This window comes from Mus musculus, chromosome 3 (genome assembly GCF_000001635.26).
Source record: "Mus musculus strain C57BL/6J chromosome 3, GRCm38.p6 C57BL/6J".
Lineage (NCBI taxonomy): Eukaryota > Metazoa > Chordata > Mammalia > Rodentia > Muridae > Mus > Mus musculus.
In genome coordinates this window covers 97203344-97217517 of record NC_000069.6, presented here as the reverse complement: position 1 = coordinate 97217517, position 14174 = coordinate 97203344, and the positions used below count along the sequence as shown (strand labels likewise).

At 49.1% G+C, this 14174-nt stretch overlaps 1 protein-coding gene across 7 annotated transcripts in view; it reads left to right on the top strand.

Moving 5' to 3' along the window:
• Bcl9 (B cell CLL/lymphoma 9) overlaps nucleotides 1-13860 on the top strand; it is a 94745-nt gene extending 80885 nt beyond the window's left edge. For 2 of the 7 annotated variants that reach the window (XM_030252892.1, XM_006502292.4), the window contains exons 4-10: nucleotides 893-1205; nucleotides 2090-2184; nucleotides 3644-3833; nucleotides 4547-4646; nucleotides 6802-9040; nucleotides 10111-10371; nucleotides 11541-13855. In XM_030252892.1, the coding sequence (XP_030108752.1) occupies nucleotides 1153-1205; nucleotides 2090-2184; nucleotides 3644-3833; nucleotides 4547-4646; nucleotides 6802-9040; nucleotides 10111-10371; nucleotides 11541-12658 (4056 nt within the window). In that variant the 5' untranslated portion in view covers nucleotides 893-1152 and the 3' untranslated portion in view covers nucleotides 12659-13855. Of the gene's footprint in view, nucleotides 1-892; nucleotides 1206-2089; nucleotides 2407-3643; nucleotides 3834-4546; nucleotides 4647-6801; nucleotides 9041-10110; nucleotides 10372-11540 lie in introns of all 7 variants that reach the window. The other 5 variants (XM_006502290.3, XM_006502289.4, XM_006502288.4 and 2 more) reach the window with 4 other exon arrangements.
• The last annotated feature ends 314 nt before the right edge of the window (nucleotides 13861-14174 follow it).

The following is a 14174-nucleotide window of genomic DNA, read 5'->3' as shown; positions in this document are numbered from 1 at the left end:
TAGAGAGGGAAGCACAGGTCATGGTGGCTACAAAAAGATGGTTGTGGAACTCCTGGGGGGACCCATGACTTGGAGTATATCATTTTTCCCTCCCCCGCTGTCTAGGCTTCTCTACATAAAAGGCTTTTTCATTTGTTCCATAGCCAGCTTTGGTAATATTTTATTGACCTTTATGCTTCAAATTAGCCTTGCAAATTGGCTCAAAAAATATCTTAGCCTTCAAAGATACTCCTTTACCTTCCAGTCTGTGGCTCATTGCCATGCTTGCCCATGTCCCTGTCATTAAGGTGAGGACACAGTTACAAAATCTGCATAATTTAATAGAAGAATCATGGAAATGGGGGGGGGGTGGAGGGCAGAACTGATTGTATTGGTATTAGCTTAATGTTTGTTTTTAGAAGAGTCTCCTTCAGTACCCCATCCCCCTCAGGCCTGAAGAGTAAAAGCATCGATAATTTGCTACATAGTTTGAAATTGGGATGGGTTTGTTACACATCTCTGCCCTTGCTTGCCACCGCAGCCCACCATCAGAAGGCAATGCCCAGTGGTCTCAAAGCATTATTTGGGAGAGGGGGCAGACAACCCAAGTCCATTGAGACTGTTACATTCAGAAACAAACACAAGGGAGAATAAACAGCTGAAAATTAACTCCCTCTTCTCAACCACAAACACAGTTGCTTGGATGGGAGGCCCGTGTGCTGATGAGAAATTCTTAGTCCCCTTCAGTTGCTTAAACACTGGAGCTAATGGCTGCAAGAGGACTTTTCTCCTTTATCCAGCAGGAGTGGAGGCATGCGCAGCTGTCTCGTGCCCAGACAAATGACCCTGTAGAAAGGTGTTTCTGTGTTCATTTTCACTCTCACCTCTTGCCTTGTGTGTCCTTCTCCTGTAGTGTGCCCTGGAGATGCGAGATTTTCCTTCAGCAGCAGGAGGCACACACTCAGAGAATGCTGGAACTTCAAGGGGGAAGGACCCACTTCCACAGCAGAGAAAAACAAAGAGGAAAAAGTCGAACAGGCAGCCAGCACTAAGGGACGCACCAAGCAAACAGTGGGCAACCGCCTCTGCCCCTAGCAGCTACTTCTGCTGCAGCCCGAGAGGAACTCGGTGAGCCTGTCTCAGTTAGTGACCGAGAGCTCAGGATTTCAATCAATGCATCCCAGTAACCCTAAAGTGAGGAGCTCGCCATCAGGAAACACACAGAGGTAAGGGCAGGGCCTCACTCTCACCCCTCGGCATGGCACATGGGCACCACACACACTCATTGCTGCAACCGCGGGTACAGTTAGAAGCAGGATGGACACTCGTGGCAAAGGAAGAGGAAACTTACTGAAGCAATAACAAGTGCAGTTTTTCTGGGCTACTCTCATCCACCGTTCCCGTATCTCCCACCTGTACCATTTCCCCACCCTTCCGAAGCAGAAGCAGAAGGACCTTACAGACCAGCCAGCACCATCTGAGGATCTGAGGCATAGAGTAATGAGGTCCTGGAACTAAGCCACCACCAACTACCACCTAGAGCCCTTGCTGTGATTCTCAGTACCCAGTTATTTAAAAGAATGTTTTGTCTTCCCTGGGCAGAGGCTGCCTGCCCTGCTTTGGTGCTGTGTTGCTGTTGGAAGGGATCTGGACACTGGAGGATTTCCCTAACCTGACAGCTCCAGTGGGTTTCCCTTCTGCCCTCCTGGGCCTGCTTGCTTGTTCCCGCAGAGCAGCTAGGCTTTCATTACAGCTGTTCCTTGTCATGAGCCTGGGGGTGGTAGTATTTTGATCTTAACGATGTCTGTTTGTTTACTCTGAGCTAGTCTTAGTGTGAGAGTCACTTTTCTATGTACATAGAAACGGTTGTCCTTTATTGACAGAAGCCCTAGAGATAGGTCCCCATGTGACTCTAGTGTTCCTGAGACCTGGAGGCCATTCTGTTTGATCCTCCTCTCTGTTGATAGCTCTAAGATGGGAGCCAGGGTGGCAGGGACAAGCAAGTGGGCAAGGTTGCAGCACACAGGGGCTCCTTAACCCATTCTAGAAATATCAGTTTGTACTGGCCGTATCTGGCATCTGATCTCTCTTTGTTATTTGTTTCTTTTAGTAGCCCTAAGTCAAAGCAGGAGGTGATGGTCCGTCCCCCTACAGTGATGTCCCCATCTGGAAACCCCCAGCTGGATTCCAAATTCTCCAATCAGGGTAAACCGGGGGGCTCAGCCAGCCAATCCCAGCCATCCCCCTGTGACTCCAAGAGTGGGGGCCATACCCCTAAAGCACTCCCTGGCCCAGGTGGGAGCATGGGGCTGAAGAATGGGGCTGGAAATGGTGCCAAGGGCAAGGGGAAAAGGGAGCGAAGTATTTCGGCCGACTCCTTTGATCAGAGAGATCCTGGGACTCCAAACGATGACTCTGACATTAAAGGTATGTCTACAAGATCTTTGAGACTCAGAGGGAAGTAGGTGTTCCCTGGGGAAGGCGTCTAACATTCAGTAGAGGCCAGAGGCTGCTGTCAGTGAAGTGGGAGAGGAGGCGGCAGAGCCTGGAAGTCTGCAGCTTAGGATAGATAAACCACTGCGTCTCATTTTTCTCCTCATTGAAGAAGAGTCTAGAACACTTCGTTGAGTTCTTGCTCTCGAAGGTGTGTGGCTTGATCAGATATCTTACAGTCCTAGCTCATGTTCGTAAGCATATTTCTGGCCTGCACTGTGGTTCTTCAGTCAAGCCAGTAGCTGCAGTCAGCTGTGTCTTTTGCCCACACTAGAGCAGCTTCTCTGACATTCCCGCCTTGGAGAAATCCTCCAGGACTTAGGTTTGTGCTTTCTGGTTGCCACTTTGCCAGACTGATAAACACAAGGGGAAGCCTTAATGGCCCTGGCACTAGTCCAGAGCTGTCACAGCTGATTTCAGTGTGGCAGGAATGAGTGGCTACCAGATGTGGTAGAAAGTTGGCAGGCACCACAGTGGAACAAGTCAGGGAAGAGTATTGGTATGGGGCTTTCAGCTTTTTTCTTCCTACATTAAAACTAAAAAAAAAAAAAAAAAAAAAAAAAAAACAAACAAACAAAAACAAAAACTTAAGAGCAGGCCAGAAAGTGAAGATACTGTTTGTTGTTTAAGAAATGAAAGTGAGATTTCCTCAGCCCAAAATGAAAGTGTAAACTGAATAACCTCCCTGCCTCTCCCTGCTTCCCTTTCCCCTCCCTTTCTGAAGTGTTCCTGGAATCCCAGCCCTCTCCTGGGGACTGAGGGTGCAGACAGCAGGACAGATAGTTGTCATCCTTAAGGACTTGAGGGCACCTAGAAAGCCAGCCATCATCAGACCATCCGTATGAAATATGATAAATACTAAGTTACTAGAAGGGAGCTATGAGTTTGATTACCAGGGGTATCCTGTCGTGTCTAAAAGGTTTCGGAAAGGAGGGACGTTCATGCTAATGTGTGTGCTGTAGACAGGGGAGGGCGGAGGAGTGATGCATAATGAGTCATTTAGGGAAAGTATTTGATATATATGAGTAGAAGAGACAATTTCTCTTAGCAAGGAACTTGCTCTTGAAATTTTCAAGGTGGATTTGTGTTGTGATGACGCTGTAAATGCTAGCAGGACGGCTGGGAGGAGCCGCCTGCTCTCCCCGTGACAGCGAGTCTTTCATTCTTTTAGAATGTAATTCTGCAGACCACATCAAGTCCCAGGAGTCCCAGCACACGCCACACTCCATGACCCCGTCAACTGCTACAGCCCCCAGGTCTTCCACTCCCTCCCATGGCCAAACTCCTGCCCCAGAGCCCATATCTGCTCAGAAGACGCCAGCCAAAGTGGTGTATGTGTTTTCTACGGAGATGGCAAATAAGTAAGTGGTGTTGAACAACCAGGGTTGTTCTACTGCGTTGTCCAGGGGCAGCTACTGACAGCTGCCTTGCCTGTGTCAGGAGAGGGAGAGTACGGTTATGGAAACACACGTTGAATGTACAATATACAATTTTCTGCAACCTCTGTGTCTTTTTAAAAAAAATACCACAAACAGTAAATGTCTATAATAGAATAAGGAGAAAATAGAGGAAGAAAAATCTCTGGAATTCACCAAAAGTAGCTACTGTGAACATTTTGCTGTATATGTTTTAAGTTGTTAGCTGACATAATGAAGTTTGTTTACTTACCAAGAATACCTTCATACACTTGACCCTCCTCATTTTCTCCCAAGGGGAAATGTGGATCTTCACAGTCCTACTCTAGCTCCAGGTGTTGGGATTCCACGTCCTAGGAAGTGTTTGAATGAGAATGTTCTATGAATCATCTAACTAGATTGATCTGGGACTTTTTAGTGTGCTTTGTTGGTTTGGTTTTGTTGTTTAATGCCCATGTAGGCATTCACTCACGACCATCTTCTCACTTCACACATTTGGTGGTAAATGATAAGCGCAGATAATGAAGTGTGTTTCTTTTGATTTCTTCTCATTCAGGATTCCTAGTGGGCCTTTACCCCCATGGGGTTATTAGCTTGTCTAGAATTGCAGCTCATGTCACAGAAGCAAGTGCTAGTGTGTTGTCTCATCTGTCTTGCAGGGCTGCAGAAGCTGTACTGAAGGGCCAGGTTGAAACAATTGTCTCTTTCCACATCCAGAACATCTCTAACAGCAAGTCAGAGAGAAGCACAGCCCCCCTGGTATGTTGTTTAGCCTTGGAATGGTGGCATCCGAGTTTTGCAGTGCCCGAAGAGCAGTGGTGAATTAAACGGAGAGTGAAGGAGGCACAAGCAGTGGTCTGGGTATTTCACTCCGTTCTGGCATTGTGAGGTCTTAGGCTTATCATCTGACTAGCTGCTTCTCCTGGAAGAGGCTGGAAAATATGGAAAAAAGCAGAGCTCAACCTAATGACACCAGGATCAGAGTCTGGTGACTCTCCAAATGATTCTTATTTGTTTCGAGTCAAGGCCCGTTGAGTACTTTTTAATTGCTTGATACTCTCAGAGGTATAGCAAGTTAGTCTGCTTCCTCCCTGGATCGTAAGCAGCCAGTATAAACTACACTAGAAAAAAAGCATTTCTCTAATCCTACAGATTTCCACGTGTAATCAAAACTTATTTGTGGAGACATTGTACCAGATGCTGGAGGTGGGTAGAGATTTAAAAGTTCTAGACACAGTCTTTCCTTTCAAAGAGCATAAAGTACAATCCTGGGGTGAGTCTTAAACATGAGAAAAAGTTGAATGGCAGGAAATGATGAGTTATAATAATACAAGATAAATTAGATGGCCTCTTGTCTAGCTTGAATGTGGAAGAGGGCTCGGTCTTCAGGGCAGAGCAGCACTTGGGCTTTGCTGGATTTAGAAAAGGTGCTTCCTAGGCCCGTGCCCCTTGGCTGCTCAATGAAAACCCCTCGTCCGGGGTGGGCTGCAGTGCAGCCTGCTGCTTTATTGACGCTGTGACAGTTCCTGACACAGCGCTCACCTCTGCCCTAGCTGGTACTAACATGACGTTGGAATAGGAGCTTAGGGAGGATTGGTAAAGACTGACTTGATTGGTCTCCTCTGCTGTAGTCGCTTTATGAAATTAGTATCCACCTGCAGCAAACTCATCACGACTGGACAGCAACGCCAAGCTGAAACAGCAGCGAAGCAGAGGTGTCCTCCACCAAGGAATCGCAGACGTGGAATATGCTTTTGATGGTTGAGAACTACGCAGATTGAGATCACAAACACATATACACTGTAGATACTTATAAATGAAACAAACTGTTCATATGCATAGATGCCCACAAAGATCCGTGTACAGATTTGCCCACGGGCAAACATCCCAGCTCAGTTGCAAGCAAAAACATGGACCTCATCCAACCACAGTGTCCATATTCTCGGTGACATGCTTTTATCTAGGATGGAGTATAGCAGCTGTCCTTAATAAATGATAAGCAGTCATCCAACCTGTTAAAGGGGACAGCCTTGTTGATTGGGAAAAACAGATCCAGAGACACTGTGAGCTAGACAGTCTCGAATTTCTCCACAGACACTTCCTCCTTCAGATTAGCTTACTACAGCCAATATACAAACTCTTATCAAATACAGAATCAGTGATCACAAACCGAAAACAGAAACCAGAGAAGCCAGGCCCATGGAAACTCAAGGAGGAAGTAAGTGGGTAATCACTCTGTCAGGAGGCGTGGCATGGAGCAGCCTGCCTCTCTTCCCTGCTGCTGTGACTGGATGAACACAAAGCCACAAGTGACTTTATTTCCTTCATTTGGAAACATCAGCCCTTTTGATTGATAACGAGAAGTCTGTGTAATCAGGAAACAGAAGGTGTTGGGTATAACCTCCCACATGCTAAGGGACTAATCGTTCCTTAAATCAAAAGTGTGTGCAGTCTCAAACCTGTTCCTCAGAATAGATTGTCAGAGGTATTAGAGTAGCTCTTGCTGGGCACAGTTAGGAACTTATTGAGCCTAATTTTTAGGAAGGGAAAGAAGGTTTGACATAAGTTCTAAAAAATGATTATCCAGGGCTGGAGAGATGGTTTAGCGGTTAAGAGCACCGACTGCTCTTCCAGAGGTCCTGAGTTCAATTCCTAGCAATCACATGGTGGCTCACAACCATCTGTGATGGGGTCTGATGCCGTTTTCTGGTGTGTCTGAAGAGAGTAATGGTTGTGTACTCATATGGATAAAATAAATACATCTTTTTTTAAAAAAAGGTTATTTATGAGCAATTTGAAAGGACTTATTGCTATGGGTTTATGTTACTGAGATACAACTTTTATATCTTGTTTCTTTAATTGCCCTTCTGCTCAGTACACCATTATGATACAAAGCATCTTTTTTTGTCTTCAGAACACACAGATACCCACCCTTCGGAATGATCCAAAACCTCTCCCACAGCAGCCTCCAGCTCCCGCCAACCAGGACCAGAACTCTTCCCAGAATGCCAGACTGCAGCCAACTCCTCCCATTCAGGCACCAGCACCCAAGCCTACTGCAGCCCCGCGTCCCCTGGACCGGGAGAGTCCTGGGGTAGAAAACAAACTGATTCCTCCTGTGGGCAGTCCTGGGAGCTCCACTCCACTGCCCCCAGATGGTACTGGGCCAAACTCAACACCCAACAATCGAGCAGTGACCCCTGTCTCCCAGGGGAGCAATAGCTCTTCAGCAGATCCCAAAGCCCCCCCACCTCCACCAGTGTCCGGTGGTGAGCCCCCCACGCTGGGAGAGAACCCTGATGGCCTCTCTCAGGAGCAGCTGGAGCACCGGGAACGCTCCTTACAAACTCTGAGGGACATCCAGCGTATGCTTTTCCCTGATGAGAAGGAGTTCACAGCAGGACAAACGGGGGGTCCCCAGCAGAACACTGGGGTTTTAGATGGACCTCAAAAAAAACCAGATGGGCCAATACAGGCCATGATGTCTCAATCCCAAAGCCTCGGTAAGGGTCCTGGGCCCCGGACAGATGTGGGGGCTCCGTTTGGCCCTCAAGGACATAGAGATGTGCCCTTTTCTCCAGATGAAATGGTTCCACCTAATATGAGCTCCCAGTCTGGGCCCATAGGACCCGACCACCTGGACCATATGACTCCCGAGCAGATAGCATGGCTGAAGCTGCAGCAGGAGTTTTATGAAGAGAAGAGGCGGAAACAGGAGCAGGTGGTCGTCCAGCAGTGCTCTCTCCAGGATATGATGGTCCATCAGCATGGGCCCCGGGGAGTGGTCCGAGGGCCTCCCCCTCCGTACCAGATGGCTCCTGGTGAAGGCTGGGCACCTGGGGCAGAGCCGTTTCCTGATGGTATCAACATTTCACACTCTTTGCCCCCAAGGGGCATGGCTCCCCACCCCAACATGCCAGGGAGCCAGATGCGCCTTCCTGGGTTTGCAGGAATGATAAATTCAGAAATGGAGGGGCCAAACGTGCCCAACCCGGCATCCAGACCAGGTCTCTCTGGAGTCAGTTGGCCAGACGATGTGCCAAAAATCCCAGATGGTCGAAATTTCCCTCCTGGCCAGGGTGTCTTCAGTGGTCCTGGCCGAGGGGAGCGGTTTCCAAACCCCCAGGGCTTGTCTGAAGAGATGTTTCAACAGCAGCTGGCAGAGAAGCAGCTGGCTCTGCCCCCAGGGATGAGCATGGAGGGCATCCGGCCTGGCATGGAAATGAACAGGATGATTCCAGGCTCCCAGCGCCACATGGAGCCAGGAAGTAACCCCATCTTCCCTCGGATACCAGTTGAGGGTCCTCTGAGCCCTTCCCGGGGTGACTTTCCAAAAGGAATGCCTCCACAGATAGGTCCTGGTCGGGAACTTGAGTTTGGCATGGTTCCTGGTGGGATGAAGGGGGAAGTTAATCTAAACGTCAACATGGGATCCAGCTCTCAGATGATACCTCAGAAGATGAGGGAGGCTGGGGCAGGCCCTGAGGAGATGATGAAATTACGCCCTGGGAGCTCAGAAATGCTGCCTGCCCAGCAGAAGATGGTGCCCCTGCCATTTGGTGAGCACCCTCAGCAGGAGTATGGTGTGGGCCCCAGGCCATTCCTTCCCATGTCTCAGGGTCCGGGCAGCAACAGTGGCTTGCGCAATCTCAGAGAACCAATTGGGCCCGACCAAAGGACTAACAGCCGGCTCAGTCATATGCCACCACTACCTCTCAACCCTTCCAGTAACCCCACTAGCCTCAGCACAGCTCCTCCAGTTCAGCGTGGCCTGGGGCGGAAGCCTTTGGATATATCTGTGGCAGGCAGCCAGGTGCATTCCCCAGGCATTAACCCTCTGAAGTCTCCGACAATGCACCAAGTCCAGTCTCCAATGCTGGGCTCACCCTCCGGGAACCTCAAGTCCCCTCAGACTCCATCACAGCTGGCAGGCATGCTGGCAGGCCCAGCTGCTGCTGCTTCCATTAAGTCCCCTCCTGTCTTGGGGTCTGCTGCTGCTTCGCCTGTTCACCTCAAGTCTCCATCACTTCCTGCCCCGTCGCCTGGATGGACCTCCTCTCCCAAACCGCCCCTTCAGAGTCCTGGGATCCCTCCAAACCACAAAGCGCCCCTCACCATGGCCTCCCCAGCCATGCTGGGAAGTGTGGAGTCAGGTGAGTAGCTTACACCCTCACACCTTACAGCTGGAGGTTGCTACAGCCTGAGTTTGTATTTTAAGGAAACTCATGTCTTGATCGAATAGTCAGAGCAGTGGCCTTTGTCGGATTTTGTGGCAAGGTGCATGATTGTTAGTGCTTGCATAAAGTTATTCACGAGCATCCTGGCAAAGATGATGTATGAGGGGCTGGTGAGAGGCTGAAAACAGACCTGCCGAGATGGTCTCAGTTCCCTGAACAATTGACATTCGCATGTGGATCCATGGTGCTGCAGTGTAGTGATGACTGCAGCCACCCACTCCAGCAGGTTAACATCCAGGCAAAAGAGCAAGCATGGGCCCAGCCAGAGGGAGGCCCCTGCTCTGAGACCCTGGTAAGCTGCTCTAGCCACACATCAGCTACAGTTTGTTACGGCGTTTTCTGCCTAGGAGAGGCTCTGGCCGATGATGGTAGTTTCCCGAATTGGGAGCAGAGGTGGTCAGTGAGGTAGCCTGGGGTGTTAACGACTGGGTTGGTGCCATCTCCACTTGAGAAACACTAGAATCAGAACAAGGCAGGCGATTTACCCTAGCAAGGTAAAGTATCTCTCCGTGGGGTGGCAGTTCAGTAGCACAGTCGAGTGGAACTGCCAGCCACCTCAGACATGTTTGTCATGGAAATTAATCAAGAGGTTGTGCAGAGTGGCGGGGTTTGTACCTGAGGTTGAGCACACTCCTGTCTTGTTGGCATGCAAATACCTGAGTCGAGTTCTAAATTGTAGTTGCCCAGGGAGAGAAGCCCACTTGTTGAACACCCTTCATGGAAACGGTTATCTGTAAGCCTTGTTTTCCCCAAGATTGAACCAGTGTATCTGGCACATCCCTGGCCTGCTCGTCTTTGCACCTGCCGATCCTTTACCTCCATCACATTGCTCTCCCTTTGCACATGGAGCCAGGCTGGGAGACTGACCCCTGCCCCAGCTCCAGCAACACTGCCCTGTCCATCTGACTTATTCTCGGCCTCACTGGGTGCCCAGCACCCTTCAAGAAACATCTAAATCCCTGCCTTATTTTGCTTTGTTCTCTCAGGTGGCCCCCCGCCTCCTACAGCCAGCCAGCCTGCCTCGGTGAACATCCCCGGAAGTCTTCCCTCTAGCACACCTTATCCCATGCCTCCAGAGCCCACCCTTTCCCAGAATCCACTCTCCATTATGATGTCTCGAATGTCCAAGTTTGCGATGCCCAGTTCCACTCCATTATACCACGATGCCATCAAGACTGTGGCCAGCTCCGATGATGACTCCCCGCCAGCTCGCTCGCCCAACTTGCCATCAATGAATAGCATGCCAGGTAAGACATGGAGCTGGTACAAGGCAAAGCAGGAGCATTGTAAAGTGTTTACTCAATAGCCATAGACCGCATAGATAGATTTAACAAGTTGAAAAAAATGTGACAGCCAAATTTCTATGTGAAGTGCCTGGCCTAGAGGATTGATGCTTAGTTAGCGTGGTTCTGAGTCTGCAAGAAGGAAGGGTGGGTGTGGTCAGTTTTATAGTGGTGATCTTGTGTGGAGCGCCTTTAGGTTTTGGTTTTCTGGCAACAATATTACAGAGCCTCTTTTTAACGTGCTGACTGCACTTTCATTTCTAAGTTTCTGGGCTGCTTTTCTGGGAAAGCAGCTTCAGACCCTGGGTTCTTGCCTCCTGTTCTGTCTGCATTCCCTCCTGTGTTCACTCCCGTCAGCCTCACATAACAGGAAGTGATGTGGAATGGTGACACTGATCATCAGAGAAGCCATGACTTCTCAGCCATGCATATCTGGTTCCCCTTTCATTCTGATTGCTAGGCATACTGCTTATTTATCAGTTGATTAACCAGGTTAGGGCATGCTCTGTGGTTGTCAGAAGGAACAGCCCTGCCATACTTGATTTTAATTCTAGAGAACAAATACTTCCGTGTCTCAGAGTCTGCAGCAGGACTCCAAGTGTTCCTTATCCATTGGACGTTACTGCTTCTTTAACAGTTTTACAACCTGGAGCTTTGAGACCCTTTTTACGGCAATGTGAAACAATACAAAAGTCCACTTGAAGGAGAAAAAAAAAGACCTGTTTGAGTTCCTTCTTGATATTTGTGCTACTTGAACTTAAGAGACTCAACCAGTCCTTTATCCAGAGTAGGCTGCACTTGTGCCACCCAAACAAATCCTCTTCTGTATGAACTGTCTCCAATGAAGAAGACCATGCTCATTTGAAATTTAACTAAGACCTTTTCAGAGGAAATGTATTCCTTGCTATCTTTAGTCATACAGTTAAAGGCTTGGTGATATGTTGTCTGCTTCCTGGTGCTACTGGACTGTGTGCCTCCAAGAGTGTCACAAACTTTTGGTGACAGCGTATATGTATTTTCCCAACACAATGCACATTTGATGCATAATAATTTTTTGCTAATGTGTGATTCATTATCATTTTTGCGAGTTGCTTTTGGTTGAGTTGATTCCTTTGATGTCTTTATTTTTCTAGGAATGGGCATTAATACACAGAATCCTCGAATTTCAGGTCCAAACCCTGTGGTTCCGATGCCAACCCTCAGCCCGATGGGAATGACCCAGCCACTTTCTCACTCCAATCAGATGCCCTCTCCTAATGCCATGGGACCCAGCATACCTCCTCATGGGGTCCCAATGGGGCCTGGCTTGATGTCACACAATCCTATCATGGGACATGGGTCCCAGGAGCCTCCAATGGTACCTCAAGGACGGATGGGCTTCCCCCAGGGCTTCCCTCCAGTACAGTCTCCTCCTCAGCAGGTTCCATTCCCTCACAATGGCCCCACTGGGGGACAAGGTAACTTCCCAGGAGGGATAGGTTTCCCAGGAGAAGGACCCCTTGGTCGTCCCAGCAACCTGCCCCAAAGTTCAGCAGATCCAGCACTTTGCAAGCCTGGAGGCCCAGGGGCTCCTGACTCCTTCACTGTCCTGGGGAACAGCATGCCCTCCGTGTTTACAGACCCAGATCTGCAGGAGGTAATCCGACCTGGAGCCACCGGAATACCTGAGTTTGATCTCTCCCGCATTATCCCATCGGAGAAGCCCAGCCAGACACTGCAGTATTTCCCTCGAGGGGAAGTCCCCGGCCGCAAACAGCCACAAGGTCCTGGGCCTGGGTTTTCACACATGCAGGGGATGATGAGCGATCAAGCCCCAAGAATGGGGTTAGCATTACCTGGCATGGGAGGCCCCGGGCCAGTAGGAACTCCAGACATTCCTCTTGGTACATCTCCATCCATGCCAGGCCACAACCCAATGAGACCACCAGCCTTTCTCCAGCAAGGCATGATGGGACCTCACCACCGGATGATGTCACCAGCACAATCCACAGTGCCCGGCCCAGCCACCCTGATGACCAATCCAGCTGCTGCTGTGGGCATGATTCCTGGCAAGGATCGGGGGCCTGCTGGGCTCTATACCCACCCAGGGCCTGTGGGTTCTCCAGGCATGATGATGTCCATGCAAGGCATGATGGGACCCCAACAGAACATCATGATTCCCCCACAAATGAGGCCCCGGGGCATGGCTGCTGATGTGGGCATGGGTGGGTTTAGCCAAGGACCTGGTAACCCAGGAAACATGATGTTTTAAGCTGCTACGATTGGATGTGCCGATCCTTGTCAAGATGAGATTCCAGGTCCTGTGAGCTGCTTTGATGGAGTTCCAGGAGTCCTTACTGTTGGTCATGCAATAGGAGAAGAGGGACCCGGGGCTGCTTTGAGGGAGGAGGGAACCAAGAATGTATGGATTTACCGGAAAACAAATTATTCATTTAATCAACAGGTGTGTTTTTTTAAGATTTATTTTTTAAAAATTATTTTTGTGGACATGGGGATCCCGTGACGGCACCTACTTTTGGGAGTCTGTAGCCGTGTTTGAGAATTGCCATCGGTCATGTGTTGCACCGTTCTGTGTTTACGTCCTTTGGACTGGCTTCTCCCAGGATTCTTTTCTGGTTTTTTTTTTTTACTTTTGATTTGGGCTTTATTTTGTGTGTATGTGTGTACTGTACTATATTGTAAAAGGGATTTTAGCAGAGACTTTAGTCTTTGGGGCAAGAGGAGAACAGGAATGCTGGGCTGTTTACTTTCGATGGAGAATCCATCTTCAGACCTTGGACTATTTTCTTTCAACTCCAGTGTATAGAAAAACCAAACTACGACCTCAGAGCAGAGTATTAACGAAAAGCACAAAAAAAGGAACTGAGTTCAGCGAGGGGTGGGGGGAGGGGGGACATTTTTCTTTTTAAAAATACTGAAGCTTGGGACGTTTGTTCTTCGGTTCACGTGCTCCTCAGCACGGTCTGTCTCCAGTGTACAACCTGCCCGCCCTCACGGTTTCCTCTCTCTCCTCCTTCAGTTCCTTGGTTACGTGTGTTTCCTTCCTGTGACCCCGCTGGTGGCCCTCTGCTTTCCCCTCTCTTCTTCCCCTTGGCAGCTGCAATACCCAGGCTCTCTGGGGTTCTCCCTGAAGCCTCGCCCCTGCCTCGGATGCCCTCTGGCCTCTTGTCCCTCCCTGCCCTCCCCGCCCTGGTGTACTCTTCCTTGCCCGCCTTGTTTCTTGTTCTCCTTTTCTTAGGAATTCCCAAGTGAATTTTATTAATGTGTGGGAATGGAACCGATGCTAAAAGCTATCCAGGATTTTGTTTTTGTTTTAAATTTTGTGTTCCTTCCCTTCCCTCCCTCTTCCCATGCGTGAAACGTTCTGTGTAATCTTCATTAAATTTGGTACAAAACCACTCACCAGAGCTGTGGTGTCAGAAAAATAAATATATTGTTTCTTACAAAACAGAACTGCCTTTTTGTGCCTTGGCTTCCTGTTCACTTCGTATCAGGGCCATTGGTTACTATATGACTGGAGTCCTAATACTGGAGCTGGCTGTAGAGATGGGGAAGGAGAGGGGCACTCTTGAGAGCATACCTTGCTGTCAGCGACCCTTCCTTGTAGAGTTGCTCCCTTCTCTGGAATCCATCACAGCAGAAAAGCAAGCCTTCCTCACAGCTGATCTTCCCCTCTAGAGCAGTGGTTCCCAACCTTCCTAACACAGTGACCCTTTAACACAGTTCCTCACATTGTGGCACCAACAGTAAAATTATCTTTGTTGTTG